We start from the raw sequence: 17,567 nt of genomic DNA, 5'->3' as shown, positions 1-17,567 counted from the left end.
AAAGTCACCATAAAACTTTACTTTGTCTTTGAAAGAACACTCTCACTTTCTCCAGCTTGGTGTTGGCTTTGAGTTCACTCAGGAAGGCAGAGCAGTTTATCCTCCCTTCTTCCGGATTAATCCCAAGGAATCTGCTCAGTATTATGGTTTAGTCCAGCTGCTCCTGTATTTTGAGTGGAACTGGGTTGGGCTTCTGGCCCCAGAAAATGACAGTGGTGGACATTTCCTTGCATCTCTGATTCCAATGCTCAAAGAGAAGGAGATCTGCCTGGCTTTCTGTGAAATGTTGACATCTGATTATTATCGTAATCTGGAGTCAAAATCGTATCAGATTTTTAATACCTGGTCTAAAGCTGAAGTGATGATTCTGTTTGCAGACCACACTAGCATTGCAAATGTACAGATGTTTCTGTATTATCATGAGCAATTGAAAAACACATCGTTTCTGAAAGTTTGGATCTTAACTTCCCATTGGAAACTTAATGTGAGAAAACCTCAAGACATACTGAGAAATGGAAAGCCCTTCCATGGGGCTCTGCATTTCAGGGACCACGCTGGCGATGTCTCGGGATTCAGCCACTTCCTCCTGTCTTTAGATCCCTTGAATCCACAAGGTGATGTCTTTCTCCGTCCATGGTGGAAAAATCTCTTTAACTGCACAATCCACCAACCAGGCAAAATCTCTCCAAAGGGGAAAAATACATGCACAGGAAAGGAAACTTTACTGAAATTGCCAATGTATATTTTTGACACAGGCATGACTGATGACAGTTACCACATCTACAATGCCGTTTATGCTGTGGTACATGCATTACATGCAATGCAAGGATCGGAAACCCATCCAGCCATGCTGAGGCTTGGAAACAGGATCTCAAATGTTCAGGCCTGGCAGGTAATATTTTGCAGGAGGGCCAAATGTCAGCCTCCAAGATTTCTTCTTCTGCTTGACTCTTTCTGGCTGCTTTAGAAACAGGGGGAAGGAATAATTGGTCTTCGTGGGGGGGAAGGATGCTGGAGGTTGAAGTTGTGTGAATTGCTGCAGAAATGCAGCCACTTATCTTTTCTAGGTCAACTGTCTTGGCATACCAGATGTGTGAGACACCACACATGACATTATACACACTTCAGATTGGATGTCCAGTTTGAATTGGGGGTGGGGGACTTGGGATAACTTTCTATATATAATTCCCATGCCTTTTGCTTCCGATCTTGTATTTCTTATTTTGCTACCACTTCATATTCAGTAAAAGTACTTTTCTCTATAAAAATGGAGTATAAGGGTTTCTTTCTTGGATTTTGAATGGAGCCACACCTGACAGTGACTTTATATCCAATCCATAGAGGAAGCTTCCCAAATGCATTTCTTGAATTATTGATGAAATACAGTATCTCTATGCTACCATATCAGTGTATCCAAGAAGAGCTCATAAAAGTAATAATTTTTTTAAAAAAACACCCTATAAATTATTATGATTTTGTTGAAAAGGGCCAGAGTGGGGGAAAGAGAAGCAAACCAAAAAAAAGTTGTCCTTAAGATTGATAGAGGAAAGATCTTATTCCTAGAAAATTGTTCAATGGTAGCCTGTGGTTCAGGAGATAACCACTCCAGGAAAGAGGTGTGAGCCCAGAGCAGTATGACAAAATGGTTGTGTTTTGACAAGTAAATTGAGGTCTTAGTGGGCATATTTGCAGAACCACCTCAGTTTCCATCAGTATGTAGCCTGAATGTTGCAAACCTACAAACCTCTTAAAAAGATTTTCAACTCAATTCATGTTAACCTTTGGTTAACTTTGCATCACTGTTTGGTTTGGTGATAGCATTGCCTCAGATAGAAAGTCCATACAGAGAGTGGTAAGGACAGCTGAGAAGATTATAGGAAGTTTGCTTCCTATTATTCAGGATACTGCTTATAAGCACCATGTGCTTAGACCCCACACACCCGTTTTATGGTCTGTTTCTGTTGCTTCCTTCTGGGAAGAGGTTTCGAAGTATTTCTAGCAGGATTACCAGATTCTGTACTAGCTTTGTTCCCTGTGCCATCCATTTGGTAAACTTGCAAGATTAGTTTTGCTCACCATGTCCATGTATACATTTAAACTATACTGTGTTGTTTCTCTGTGTCATATATGTTGGTAATGCCTATTTTTTCATGTATTTATTTGTACTTTTGTAATGTTTGTGTAATGTATATTGGAGGTGATGACCCTTCGATAGCTGAATGCAACAAAATTTCATTTTAATATATGACGATTAGCGTACTTTTAAAGTAACAATAAAGTTATTTTAAGTCTTTGTTAAGATTTCTTTGGTTTAGCTTTGTGTGTGACCTCATTTGTTTGTCATGATAAATAGAAATGTAGCATGGGGAAGTACCTAAATATTTAATGTTACTCCTGATCTCTACCTAGGGAAGAACCTCTAGGTTCTCAGACTTAGATCCATCTCCTAAGACAATGGCCATCACAGAATGATAGAAGTCATGGTGTCTCATTTGTGGCTTTCAGCCAAGTACTCCAATTTCTGAAGATCCCTTTCTCTCTTTTTTTCAGATTCTTTCCTATTTGAGGAAGGTCCAATTCAACAACAGTGCTGGAGATGAAGTCTCCTTCTCAGAAAATGGACTGGAATCTGCTCGTTATGATCTACTCAACTGGGTTTTCCTGCCCAATCAATCTTTTAGCTCCACAAAAGTTGGGCAAATAGATCTTGGGGTTCCCCCAAGCCAAGATTTCACCATTAATGCAGATGCAATCATCTGGGTCACAAAGGCAAGCTGGAAGGAAATGTAAATTCAGTGAAAGATACATTCTCTCCTGGAGATGCAGAACTTCTTTCATTCTGGAAAATACATCTATTTAAACAGAAAACATGGCAGCCATTTGTTGAAAAGCTTTGTATGCAACATGTTTGAGTCTATGAAGGGTTGAGATTGGACAGAACTTCAGGGAACTTAAGATGCCGTTAGAGTAGGGAACAGCAATTTCCTTGGACCTTTCCTGTTCAGCAGGACTGTCATAATTCTTTGCTTTAGAAAGCTGTAGCTCAATGGCTCAAGACTTCCTTGGCATGCCAGGATGCCAGTTCCAAACTTTAGCATCCATTGTGCATTGGCAGGAGTCCCCCAGGAGCTGTTCCATGGGCCATTTATTTTAAAGACATTCTGAAGATGGAAAAACAAATGTGAAAATGAGTACATGAAGGTTATTTGTTGCTTAGGTCATCTCAAGCATTTCTCTTTTCTCTTTTAGAAGGTGCCCTTTGCCAGGTGTGGCATGAAGAGGTGTCATGCAGGAGAGAGGAGGAGCATTCCAGAGGGCAAGCAGATTTGCTGCTACCAATGTGCCCCTTGTTCAGAAGGGACCATTTCTAATCAGACAGGTACAGTACCTTTGTAATATAGTTCTTCCAAGATTCAGGAAGCCATTAAAGTGCCCTGCCTCCATAGGCCACCCTTCCAGTTTCTCAGCAATTTAATGTAGGGTATAGAATAGGATAGGATAAGATAGAATAGAATAGAATTCCTTATTGGCCAAGGAATTTGTCTTGGTGCAAATGCTCTCAGTATTCATAAAAGAAAAGATACATTCATTGAGAGTCAAGAATCATAAGGTACAACACTTAATGATAGTCATAGGGTACAGTAAACAATCAAATCATACTAGGAAACAGTCAATATAAATCATAAGGATACAAGCAACAAAGTTACAGTCATACAGTCACAAGTGGGAGGGGATGGGTGACAAGAAGGATGAGAAGATTAACAGTAATAGTAGTGTACACTTTGTAAATAGTTGAACAGTGTTGAGGGAATTATTTGTTTAGCAGAGTGATGGCTTTCGGGGAAAAACTGTCTTTGTGTCTAGTTGTTCTGTTGTGCAGTGCTCTATAGCATCATTTTGAGGGAAGGAGTTGAAACAGTTTATGTCCAGGATATGAGGGGTCTGTAAATATTTTCACAGCCCTTTTTGACTTGTGCAGTATACAGGTCCTCGAATGAAGGCAGGTTGTAGTAATTGTTTTTCTGCCATCCTAATTATCCTCTGATGGTAGGGTACTTTCAGGGCAAAATTTATGGGGCCCCTTGTTAGCTTTTTCATTCCTACTATCACATCTCCTAAGGAAAACCAAGCAACATTGTTTTTCTGAAGGAATGGGATATGAAGTTCAAGCTTTAAGTTTTTATTATTTGGGGTGCACTTCTTCTCTCAGTATTGTCAGCCCCAGGCAATTGATAGACCTGTTGAGGGAAAAAGAAGATTTGGCTATCCATGTTTGCTAACTCTTTCATGCAAGCCCCAACCCCCCGCACCCCCCAAAAAAAGTCTTGTTCTGACCAAGGCTTCCTGAGACAGTAATTAAGCACATGCTTAGTCCAAACAACTCTTGTTTTATTTCAACGCTGGGAATTATGTTCATTCCCAGCCTGTAATGAATCCCAAGTAGTCCCTTGAGATAAGCACCCACCTTTATCTCCTTTGAACTGCTGCCAACAACTAAAGTGCCAAATCAACTGTAAAAAAAACCAACTGAAGCACAAAGTCCACAAAGAGCTGCAAGGTTTAATCCGAACAGAGCAAAAGACTTTGCTTTCTGCAAAGGTTTCTCTATCTTTGCACTTCCTTTATATCTTAGGGGGAGGAGCAATCACCTCCAAGCCTTACTCCCAAATTGCCCCTATTTGTCTTAGCTGCTCTTGCCTTCTAGCAGCTCTGCATGCACGTGTACTGGGAACAGGCTCCCCTTCTTCCTCTGCCTTGCTGCTGCCAGACTCTGGAGGCTCCGGAGTCAGCACACAACTCCCAGATGATCCTGGCCCCATCTCTGCATCGGATGCAGGATCCTCGTTCGAGTCCTCCCCTGACTCCCAGACTGGTCCCCATTCTTCCTCACTATCCAATTCCACTGCCCATCTGCACAGGATGCCATTGAACCACAACACATCTAGATAAGTAGATGGGAAGTACAAAGCCAATAGTGCTATTTTGGATCTGGATCTTTGTTTCCTTTTCCCCTTTTGGAATAAATTTCCAGTAAATCACTTTTGATCAGGAAAAGAAAGATGCAGTGCTCATTTTTATCACCTTTTCTTTTTTGTAACCTTCACAGCACACACCAATAATAATATATAGACATAGAAAATAGCAGGATAGCTATTCCAATGGTGTTTTTTCAAAAGGCAACTGAATTTTCTTTGTTTTTCCCTGAAGATGTTTTACTTTTCATCCAACTGAAGAAGCTTCTTCAGTTCTGAATGAATGGAGGAGGATGTAAAGATTTATATTCCTTGCAAGTCATCTGATCATTAGCACTCTTTCTGAGAGTCATTAAGGCCACTTGAAGGTTTATCTGTACCCTCAGGATCAGTTGAACAGTGCAAATAGGTGTGGAACCTTTTTGGAACTGCTGAAAGGACTGTGTTGTAAACATCTCTTTTGAGAGAAGGTTGTTCAATGTTAATGTAGATGTCAACTCATAAAATACTTCTGTGGTCTTTTGGAGTTGCCAACAGAAAGGGAGGGGGAAGCAGTGGGCAGCTTGCATTCCATAAATGTTTTCAAAAATAATTTCTAGGTGACCGAGGTTTCTGATCAAAACTGACACAGGCCTTTAATAATCTTAGTTGCTCTGTCCACACTTTTTCCAGTCTCAACAACTTTTTTGCAATGTGGTGACCAAAACTGGATTCAATAGTCCTGGTGTGGTCTTATTAAAGTTTTGAAAATGGTTCTAATACTTCACATGATTTTAATTCTATTCCCTATTTCATCTCAATGTTCATAAAAATTATGTGCTGAAAGGTGGCTATCCTTTGGCTTTGGATCTGCATTGACTTAAGACACAATAGGCTTGTGGAGACAAAAAGAATTAAGTTGAAAAAATAATGTTGTTGCTCATGATGATGATGATAACATGAACATATTTTACAGTAAATCCCATTATTTTAAACTGCTAATTTCTAGGTGACCGAGGTTTCTGCCGTGCAAAATTCTAACTGGAGAGTATGATTGATGACTCTTGACTATGGATGTGTCCCATTGGAAAACATGAATTATGATACACCCAGGGAGTGGGGGAAAACCAGGGTCAATGGTGACAATGAATTATGTTTCTTGGAGTTGGCTACACCCAGGCAATGCCGCATCTTCTAACTCCCAATAAATCTTTTGGAGTTTGGCTAGAGACTCATGATTTAAATTGAGTTAAGTGTTGGAATCCTGGCAGTAGATGGCCTTTTGAACCTTCTTTCAAACCAGCAGTCCTCTCTGTTGAAAATGTGGACTTTGCTATCTTCAAAAGAGTGGCCTTTGTCTTTCAAATGCAGATGGACTGCTGAATCTTGCCCTGAAAGATGTGTTCTCCATGTATTTGTGAAGTGGTTGTTTTGTTTCTCCAATGGACAGGTCTACACATGTCTCACTGCATTGTACTGCATATATCAAATTGCTCAGTTTGTGTCCTTGGGGTGGACAAACTTCTGCCTGAGCGTATTTTTATTTTTATTTATTTGATTTGTCAATCACAAGATAATAGGTATAAGAATAAACACGAGTATGAATACAGGAAATAGGTATGAATAAATGGGACAATAGGACAGGGACGGTAGGCATGATTGTGCACTTATTTTGATTTATTTTGATTTATTTTGATGTCAATCACTTACAAGATAATAGGTATAAATATATACATAGTTATGAATACATGAAATGGATACATATAAGAAAAATAAAAGAAACAATAGGACAGGGATGGTAGGCACATTGGTACACTTATGCACACCCCCTACAGATCTCTTAGGAAAGGGGTGAGGTCAGTAGTAGACAGTCTAAGATTAAAGTTTTTGGGGTTTGGGGAAGAAACCACAGAGTCAGGTGGAGTATTCCAGGCATTGACCACTCTATTGCTGAAGTTGTATGTCCTGCAATCAAGTTTGATGCGATTAACCTTGAGTTTGTATCTATTGTGTGCTCTTGTGTTGTTATGGTTGAAGCTGAAGTATTCATTGACAGGTAAGTCATTGCAACGTATGATTTTATATACCATACTTAGATCAGACCGAAGATGGCATAATTCTAGGTTTTCTAAGTCTAGAATTTCAAGTCTGGTGGCAAAAGGTATTCTACAATGAGTACAGGAGTGGAGAACTCTTCTTGTAAAATATTTCTGGATTTTCTCAACTGGGTAAATATCAGATACATAATGCGGATTCCAGACTGATGAGCTGTATTCGAGTATTGGTCTAGCAAATGTATTGTATGCTCTAGCTAATAATGTGATATTACCAGAGAAAAAGCTACATAGGATTAGGTTAACAACTCTTAATGCCTTTTTCGCTATGTAGTTACAGAGGGCTCTCACACTTAGATCATTAGAGATGAGTATTCCAAGGTCCTTTACAGAGCTTGGATCATCAACAAGGTCTTGACTATTTAGCTTGTATTTTATTTTCTGATTTTTTTTGCTAATATGTAAGACAGAGCATATATTTGTTGAGATTTGAAGTTGCCATTTGTTTGACCATTCTGATGCACAGTCAAGATCTTTTAGAAGGGTAGCAGTATTGTCTGTGGTATTGAACATTTTTAAAACATCAATGAAGAGAACGCAGTTGCTCTTAATATGATCACAGAGTCATTTATGTAGAGTATGAAGAGGGCTGGTCCTAGAACACTGTCTTGAGGGACACCACTATTGACTGGTACAGAATTTGATAGGACACTCCCAATTTTGACCATTTGTTGTCTGTTTGACAGGAATGCTTCTATCCAGTTATGCAGTTGTCTAGAGATATAATCAGATTTTAGTTTTAGGAGTAGTTTGTCATGTACCACTGAATCAAAGGCTTTACAGACGTCTATGTAGATTGCGTCTATTGTTTTGCCCTGATCAAGTTGTGTAGTCCATATGTTTTTGCAGTGTAAGAGTTGCAGATTACAGGATAGTATTTTTCTGAAACCAAATTATTTATTGGAGAGTAGGTTGTTTGTCTCTAAGTAGAGGATAATGGATTGGTTAATAATTGATTCCATGACTTTACAGGTGATGCAGCATAAGGAGATTGGTCTGTAATAAGTAATAACTTATGCATGCCCCTTACAGACTTCTTAGGAATGGGGTGAGGTCAATAGCAGATATTTTAAGGTTAAAAGAGTGGGAGTTAGAGGATGTAAAGTAGTGCATTCCATGCATTGACCACTCTGTTGCTGAAGTCATACTTTCTTTAATCAAGTTTGGAGCGGTTTACATTGAGTTTATATCTGTTGTGTGCTCTTGTATTGTTGTGGTTGAAGCTGAAGTAGTCATTGACTGGTAGGACATTGTAGCATATAGTTTTGTGTACTACGCTTAAGTCCAACCATAGGTGGCATAGTTCTAGGTTGTCCAAACCCAAAATTTCAAGCCTGGTGGTGAAGGGTATTCTTTTGCAAGCAGAGGAGTGTAGTACTCTTCTTGTGAAATACTTCTGGACTTGCTCAATTGTATTAATGTCCGATATACAGTGCAGATTCTTGGGTTTAAAATATGCATGTATGTTGTGTTAGCAGAAAATCCTCCTGAGTTTTCAGATAGTCCTGTAATGTATGGAATGACAATGTTGCTTCATTTATTGTACTCTTCGTTATCTGTTATGAGAAGCTCCTGCTGGGTCTTTTTTATTATTTGATGAAAGCCCAGTTGGGATAGCCACAAGTTCTGAGAGCTTCCTTGATGTGTTTTAGTTCTTTTTGTTTTCTCTCTTTGCTAGTAGGCAAACCTTCAGCCTGGTGGTGAAGTTCTGATCACTCTAATTTGTGCTCCAGTGGGTGGTGTGAATTAAAATGTAAATACTGATTTCTCTGTGTGGGTTTTCTGTAAATTTCAATGTTGAGGCTTCTATCTAAGAGGATACTACACTCCCTACCTCCTGTTTACAACATGGTCCTTTCTAAGAAGCTTCCACACCCATTTGTACTATTCAGGTGATCCTGAGGGCACAGATGAACCTCAAAGTGGCCTCAATGACTTTCAGAAAGTGTGCTAACCACCAAATGGCTGTAAGGAATATACAGTAAATCCTTCCATCCTCCATCATTCTGTCAGAATTGAGGAAGTTTTTTGGGTGAAACGCAAAAGGTCTTCAAAGAAAAACAAAGGAAGTCCAGTTGCCTTTTGAAAAAGCACCTTTGGGACAACTATGACCTGGATAACTGAGAATCTCCATAAACAATTAGCAGAATAGCTATTTGACACATCTATCAGTCAGTTGAGGATTGCAATATAAAGTGGGGGAAAACACAGTTGGCAATCTCTCTGAGACTTAAAGATACATGGGCATGGAAGTGCCCAAAGACTGTACAGGGCCTTTTCCTTCCCAGCAACCAGGCTTTTTAGAACTGAATAGATATTTGTCTCTGGCTGATCTAATCTCAGGATCATCATAAATGAAGGATGATTAGTTCTTTTTGATACATCATAAAGTGCACAATGCATCACCTTATCATTACTATTGTGGGTTGGCCACAAAAGAAAAGGATAGTCATGTAACCCCTGAGAGAGAGATATTGCCCATGGCAAATGCCCCTCAAAATTCTTAGATAAAGGTTTTTGATTCCAGATGCAGCCCACTGTGATCTCTGCCCAGAAGACCAATATCCAAACAAAGATAATGACCACTGTATTGCCAAGAAGCTCCATTTCCTTGCCTATGAAGAACCTCTGGGATATGCTTTAGCTTCTCTAGCTTTTTCTCTCTTTGTGATCACATTTGCAATCCTGATTATTTTTCTTGAACATCATGGTACACCAATCGTCAAGGCCAACAACCAAAATCTTACCTATATTCTCCTGGTCTCCCTCCTGCTTTGCTTTCTCTGCTCCTTCCTCTTTATTGGTCAACCCAGGAAGATCACCTGTCTCTTCCGACAAATTTCCTTTGCCATTCTATTTTCTCTTGCAGTTTCCTCTGTTTTGGCAAAAACTGTCATGGTGGTTCTTGCCTTCATGGCCACCAAGCCAGGGAACAGGACAAGGAAACTCTTAGGAAAACCACTAACTAATTCCATTATCTTAGCCTGTCCCCTGATCCAAGGAATTCTTGGTGTCACCTGGCTAGTAACCTCTCCCCCATTTCCCAATTTGGACTTCCACTCCTTAGTAGGAAAGACCATCTTGGAATGTAATGAAGGCTCACCTTCAATGTTTTATGCTGTCCTTGCCTACCTGGGTTTTTTGGCCTTTATCAGTTTCACAGTGGCCTGTTTGGCTAGGAAATTGCCCGACAGCTTTAATGAAGCCAAGTTCATTACTTTTAGTATGCTGGTCTTTTGCAGTGTTTGGATCACCTTCCTCCCCACTTATCTGAGCACCAAAGGGAAGTCCATGGTGGTTGTGGAGATCTTTTCCATCTTAACATCTGGGGCTGGTCTCTTGGCTTGTATTTTTTTCCCCAAATGTTACATTATCCTACTGAGACCCAGTCTGAATAGCAGAGAAATGATAATGAGGCACAAGAATCTCTGATTTATGCTGGGGTCTGGAACTTTTATTTTGATTTGGTATTTGATCTGATTTCTAAAATATCATGAAATAAGACATGGGCTTCTCTATGAAACCACTGGAAATCACATGATGTAACTAATCGCAAAGTATCTGTTAATCAGCCACAATTGCCCACCCTTTTATTTTTCATTAATGCCTTTTGTCCCCAGGGAGGATCCAATGATCAACTTTGAAATGCACACTGATATTAAAAATGTGGGTATTAATTTCTACAAGGACAACATCCACTTCATTTATTTTAATCAAAAGTATCTTTAAAAATATGTTGGGTTGGGTTCACTATGAGTGTTTTAAGGATGTTTGTTTCCATAGACTGCTTTGCTGAGCTTCCTATTAAGTTTTTCATTCAATCAACACACACACACACACACACACACACACACACACATATATATATATATATATATATATATATATATATATATATATATATATATATATACATATATACATATATACACATATATATACATATACATATATATATTTCTTAAGTTTTTGCGGGTACTTACATGTATAGCATTCAGCTTTGTTCGGGTATTTTCCCATGTCATTGTAGTTGTGCTTTTAAAGTTGTAGCAATGTTTCAGCAGAAGCTCATCTGCCACCAGAAGCCTGTGAACACTATACAGAAGCCTGATGATGGCAGATGAGATTCTGCCAAAACGTTGCTACAATTTTAAAAGCACAACAACTTTTAATAACGTGAAAAATATATATATATATATATATATATATATATATCTTTATATATATATCTTTGGTTTTTTTTCCCGCGTAAGATTCAAAGTGTCTAGGCAACGTTTCGATGAAGTCTCATTCATCATCATCAGGCCTCTGTCTTTGGCTCTTGCTTTTCAGAGTGATGTGAGGTTGCAGCTGCTTTTTCTTTCTAACTGTCAGTGGGGGTGGGATTTGAATGGGTGGGGCTTGGCTGTGTTCTGATTGGGTGGGGTGTCTTCTCATTGGTGGGGGCCTGGCTGTGTTTTGATTGGTTGGGGGTTGGCCGTGTTCTGATTGGCTGGATTTCTTGCTGCCCGGCTTGAGTTCGAGGTCGCGCTGCATCTCCATAGTTGGTGTCGGCTTGCTTCATGTATGGCTCGGAGGGGTTTGGAGTGGGCAGTGGTGAGGTTGCAGGTATTCGTCTGTTCATGAGGCGGGTTTCCAAATGGCTGGGAGGCGGGAGGTGTCATCTCGTTTGTTCATGCTGTGTGGGCGTTTTCTATTTCTATGGCTTCTCTGATTATTCTGCTGTTGAAGTGTTCGGTTTTGGCAATAGTTCTGGTATTTTTAAAGTTAATTTTATGTCCTGTGGCTTTGAGGTGTTGGACCAGGAAGAGGTCGTTTCTTCTTTTTGATTGAGTTCTTATGTTCTTCAATGCGTGCACTAATTCTTCTGTTAGTCTGTCCAATGTATGTGGCAGGGCAGGCAGTGCAGGGGATTTCGTATACTCCTTGGTTTTCTAATTCGACTCTGTCTTTGGGGTTTCTTAGGATGGTGGATATTTTTCTGTTTGTGCAGAATGTTGTTTTAATATTGTGTTTTTGGAGGATCTTGCTGATTCTGTCTGTAGTGCCTTTTATATATGGGAGGAGGGCTTTGCCGTTTTCTTGTTCTCTGTCTTGGATTTTGGTTGGGGTTTCTTTTTGGATTAGGTGGGTAATCTTGTGTTTTTGGAATCCATTGGCTGTAAGTACGTTGGTGAGGGTGTGTAGTTCGGCTTTTTGGTGTTGTTCATCGGCTAAGCATTTTGTTCTGGAGATGAGTGTTTTGGCTACGGAATTGATCTGTGCTGGGTGGTGGTGTGAGAGTGCATGTAGATAGCGGTTAGTATGTGTTTTCTTTTGGTAGATGGTGTGTCCTAGGGAGCCATTGGATCTTTTGTATACCAAGACATCTAGGAAGGGAAGTTGGTTTTTGGCTTCTGTTTCCATGGTGAATTGTATTTTGGGGTGTAGGCTGTTGAGGTGTGTGAGGAAGTTGTTCAGTTTTTCTTTCCCATGTGGCCAGATTATGAAGGTGTCATCTACGTATCTGAGCCAGAGTTTGGGTTTGTGGTCGTATTTTTCTAGAGCTTGTGTTTCAAAGTGTTCCATGTAGAGGTTTGCGATGACAGGTGAGAGGGGTGATCCCATGGGTGCTCCTTCTATTTGTTTGTATTTTTGTCCATTGTAGGTGAAGTATGTATTGGATAGGCAGTGGTTGGTTAGATCTAGGATGTGCTTGGGAGGGTTGTATTTGTTTTGGATGGCTGTCAAGGCTTCTTTTATTGGCACTTGGGTGAAGAGGGATATGACATCGAAGCTTACTAGTAGGTCGCTGGGTTGTAAGTTTTGTTTCTTTATGATTTCGATGAACTGGAATGAGTTTCTTACATGTGAGTTGATGGATTCTGCATAGGGTTGTAGTTGTTTGGCGAGAAATTTGGCCAGGTTTTGTAGAGGTGAGCCTATGGAGCTGACTATTGGTCTGAGTGGGGTTCCTTCTTTGTGTATCTTGGGGAGACCATAAAGCTTGGGGCATCTGGATGATTTTTCTCTGGGTATGATTCTTTGCTGGATTTCTTCACTGATGGGGGAGGTTTTTATTTTGGATTTGGTAGTTTTTTCTAGGTAGGTGGTGGGGTCTGTCTTTAGGGGTTTGTATGCGGGGTCTTGGAGTAGGTTGGTTAACTTGGTTTGGTAGTCAGATGTGTTCATAACCACTGTCGCGTTGCCTTTGTCTGCTGGTAGGATTATTATGCTGGTGTCTTCTTTCAGGTTAAGTAGTGCAGTTTGTTCTTCTTTGGATAAGTTGCTTTTGGGTGGTTTGCTAGTGCAGAGGATGTTGGTGATTTCAAGTCTGATTTTGTTAGCATCATCAAAAGTAAGCAGATAAGGCTGAAAGCAGCAGTCCTCGCAAACAAAGGCAGCAACCAGGAGTCTCCACCAATCACAGCTGTGAAATGTTATGTCCCACCTTCAAAAGTAAGCAGATAAGGCTGATTTTGTTAGCATCATCAAAAGTAAGCAGATAAGGCTGAAAGCAGCAGTCCTCGCAAACAAAGGCAGCAACCAGAAGTCTCCACCGATCACAGCTGTGGCCAGCCTCGACAAAACAATCCAAAATAATAGTTCCAACAAATCCAATTCCAACAAAAATACTTCAGACCCAAATTCTCCAAGTCAAAGTCCTCAGCTCTTCTTGCAGACAATTTGTTCTCGACAGCATGCAGAGTCATTCCTCTTTCTTTTATTGAGTAGCAACTAATTAGGCTAATTACTGATCTGCCCTCCTCCTGTGCTCCCGTTGGTTTCTCGTAAGGAGACGCCTGCTTCTGACATCCACCCAGCGATTATCTAAATTATTACTTTCACCTGAAGACTCCATATGTTCCTCATTAACAACCGTTCCCGGCTGATAACCTGATTGAGAAGCCGAAGAGGTTGAAGGTTCAGGCCGGTCCTGCAAATCAAATGTGACCTCCTTGTAATATTCGCCTCCTCCTCATCATTGCAATCACTAATACTTGCTGATTCATACAAGTCCTCCTCGCTGGAGCTTTCATTCAAAAAACCTGTAGCTGGTGCCGAATCACAACATATATATATATATATATATATATATATATATATATATATATATATATATGTATATATATATATATATATGTATATATATATATATATATATATATATATATATATATATATATATACTGCAAACTACTTCTGCAGCCAGCTGCCTACAATTTGGCAATTCAAATCCCACCAGGCTCAAGGTCAGCCTTCCATCCTTCCCAGGAGGTAAAATGAGGACCCAAATTGCTGGGGGAAATATGCTGACTCTGAAAACCATTTAAAGAGGGATGTAAAGCACTATAAAGCTGTATATAAGTCTAAGTGCTATTGCTATTACAGAGATCTTTGCTTTTATATATCATTAATCAATTTAGTACTTGCACACGTAATAAGCCCACTCAACTGCCTCCCATCTGTAATTAGCTCTGTTTTTGCTTCCATCATGTTGATCAAAGGTGGCTTATCTCTTGTTGTTTTCTCCCATGTTTGATGCAGCCTGGGTTAATGATATATAAAGGCAAAGATCTCTGTAATGGTAGCTTAATACTCTGACGATGTCAGCAGAGGCTGACGAAAGTTTAGTAAGTCTATTAAATGTAATTTTAAGTTCCGGAGATCACAGGATGTCTGTTTTTTCTTTTACACACACACACACACACACACACACACACACACAAACATAGTTTAATTTGATACATTGTTTCACTCTATATTTGTGTAGTAGAAAAAGGTTCTTCATTAATAAAGGAAGGAAAGATGGACAGGTGAAAGAAAGGAATAGGTGAGAGTAAATGGAATATATTGAGACATTGTTTGTTTATTCGTTTATTGTGTTTATGTAGTGTATAGTTGATGTGGTGAACCTTTGAGAGCTGCATGCAACAAAATTTCTTTTTAATGTATGCTGATTAGTATGCATTCAAACTAATAAAGTTATGTACTCTAAGTCTATCTTTCTATCATCATCATCATCTATCTATGTATCTATCCATGGCAGGGGCATCAAACCGGATTTCTTCAAGGACTTGATCAGCATTGTAGGCCTCCTCCTTTGGGCTGCCTGCAGGGAGATGGGACAGATGCCTCCTGCAGCACTTTGCTGGCCAAAATGGGGCAAAGGGAGCTGCGCATGGCCCCCACATGCCCTGTTTTTGGCCTGGATGGCCTCCTGCAGCACTTTGCTTGCAGAAATGGCCACCCGTGCCCCATTTTGACTGCCAGAGGCACCATAGATTGGTCCTTTGCTATATCTAGTAGCAGCTGTCAGAAGCTCTTGAAGCGCCCAGGCCTCTTCTTCAGTTCCAAATCCAGAACTGCTGCCAACAAGTGCCACACAGTTCAAAGCCATTCTAGGAAATCTGCAGCATTCCATTTCACTCCACCACCCATGCAGTTAATACATGGCCTGCGTTAAGCTTCCGAGGCTCCCGTGCCAACTCATGAAACATCCCCACATTCTGCTTAACAAGGCACAGAATTACTTAATAACTGCAACTAGGAATGCCAGTATTGGAGTCATTGACCAAAGCAATTAAAAGGATGTCTCACTTAATGACTACTATGTTCAACCACCAAGATTCCAATTAAATCAATCCCCCCCACTTTTAGTCCAAGCCAGGAGACCCAATATCATTTCAGACAAGTGGTTGTCCATTCTCTTCTTAAAAACCTCCAGTGCTGAAGCATCTATAACTTCTAAAGGCAAGCTGTTCTACTGATTAATTGTTCTTGCTGCTAGGAAGTTTCTCCTTAATTCCAGGTTGCTTTGCTCCTTGTTAAGTTTCCAATGATTGTTTCTTGTCCTGCCCTTAGGTGCTTTGGAAAATAAATTGAACCACTCTTCTTTGTGGCAGCCCCTCTAATACTGGAACCCCACTATTATGTCAGTCCTTCTCTTCACCAGACTAGCCATACAGACAACAGATAATAGATAATTAGAGTTGGAAGGTTCCTTATAGGCCATCTAGTCCAACCCCCTGCCCATTTCTGACAAATGGCAATCCAATCTCTTCTTGAAAGTCTCGAGTGATGGCGCTCCCACAACTTCCAAGGGCAGGCTGTTCCATTGGTTGATTGTTCTCACTGTCAGAAAGTTTCTCCTTATTTCCAGGTTAAATCTCTCCTTGTTCAGTTTCCATCCATTATTCCTTGTCTGGCCTACAGGTGCTTTAGAAGATAGATTGACCCCTTCCTCTCTGTTGCAGCCCCTCAAATATTGGGAGACTGATATCATGTCTCTCCTTGTCCTTCTCTTCACTAGACTAGCCATGCCCAGTTCCTGTAACCGTTCTTCTTATGTTTTAGTCTCCAGTCCCCTAATCATCCTGGTTACTCTTCTCTATACTTTTTCTAGAGTCTCAACATTTTTTTTATAATGTGGTAATATTCTAGGTGTGGTCTTACTAAGACTTTGTAGAATGGCATTAGTACCTCACTTGATCTTGATTGTATACCCAAATCCTGCAACCATTCTTCATATGTTTTAATCTCCAGGCTGTCAGTGTTCCAGAAAACCTCCACTCCAAACAATAACTCTGAGATAGACATCTTCTCAACAGTTCTATTTTATTTGGATAGTAAACTGGCACATCTGGTGAATCCTGAACCTGAAAGTTCCAGATTTCCTTGCAATAAGTAAAAACTACTAATCCATCCCCTGCACCGATCATTGCATCACATGCCCCAATCACCATCGTCCCAACTTGAGACATCCCCTCACCCAGGTGCAGAAATACCATGACCTTGACTTAGAAGAAGAATGCTATTAAGTCTGACCACATACACTCCAAGAAATCCCCCCCCCCATTTTCCCAGGCTCAAGAATGTGGCAGTGTGGAAGCATCTGGTGTCAATATGGCTTCCAAAACTGACACAGGCCTTTAATAATCTTAGTTGCTCTGTCCACACTTTTTCCAGTCTCAACAACTTTTTTGCAATGTGGTGACCAAAACTGGATTCAATAGTCCTGGTGTGGTCTTATTAAAGTTTTGAAAATGGTACTAATACTTCACATGATTTTAATTCTATTCCCTATTTCATCTCAATGTTCATAAAATTATGTGCTGAAAGGTGGCTATCCTTTGGCTTTGGATCTGTATTGATTTAAGACACAATAGGCTTGTGGAGACAAAAAGAATTAAGTTGGAAAAATAATGTTGTTGCTCATGATGATGATGATAACATGAACATATTTTACAGTAAATCCCATTATTTTAAACAACTAATCTTGATTTTTGCCATTCAAACGGTCAATAAGAATCCCCAGCTCCTGCACAATCTCACACTTGGCTACAACATCCATGACAACTATGCCAGCACCCTTGCTACTTCAGAAGCCTTGCTGGATATGCTCTCTACTGGAGAAGCCAATGTTCCCAACTACAGCTGTGGAAGAAAGGAAAACCTTCTGGCTCTTGTTGATGGAGCCAAAAGGGAAACCTCCATTCAGATATCAACATTAGTAGACACC

The 17,567-nt window shown here is 40.1% G+C and overlaps 1 protein-coding gene across 1 annotated transcript; it reads left to right on the top strand.

Moving 5' to 3' along the window:
* The first annotated feature begins 3,273 nt into the window (after positions 1-3,273).
* LOC113451822 (vomeronasal type-2 receptor 26-like) lies at positions 3,274-17,251 on the top strand. The gene is made up of 3 exons (XM_026723214.2): positions 3,274-3,379; positions 9,594-10,464; positions 17,191-17,251. The coding sequence occupies exons 1-3, from the start codon at positions 3,274-3,276 to the stop codon at positions 17,249-17,251; spliced, it is 1,038 nt and encodes a 345-aa protein (XP_026578999.2).
* Positions 17,252-17,567: the final 316 nt, after the last annotated feature.

The sequence above is a fragment of the Pseudonaja textilis genome, chromosome 2 (genome assembly GCF_049901715.1).
Source record: "Pseudonaja textilis isolate UNSWEBS1 chromosome 2, rPseTex1.2, whole genome shotgun sequence".
NCBI classification, from domain to species: Eukaryota; Metazoa; Chordata; class Lepidosauria; order Squamata; family Elapidae; genus Pseudonaja; species Pseudonaja textilis.
Note: the sequence above shows the minus strand (reverse complement) of the source record. Positions and strands in the feature narration are given on the sequence as shown.

What these genes read in the sequence shown, in the direction of transcription:
- LOC113451822 (XM_026723214.2), top strand. Translation starts at nt 3,274, where the DNA reads ATGAAGAGGTGTCATGCAGGAGAGAGGAGGAGCATTCCAGAGGGCAAG. An exon ending in GACCATTTCTAATCAGACAG is followed by an intron (nt 3,380 to 9,593) that starts GTACAGTACCTT and finishes TTTTGATTCCAG; the next exon opens with ATGCAGCCCACTGTGATCTC. An exon ending in CTGAGACCCAGTCTGAATAG is followed by an intron (nt 10,465 to 17,190) that starts CAGAGAAATGAT and finishes TTGGCTTTGGAT; the next exon opens with CTGTATTGATTTAAGACACA.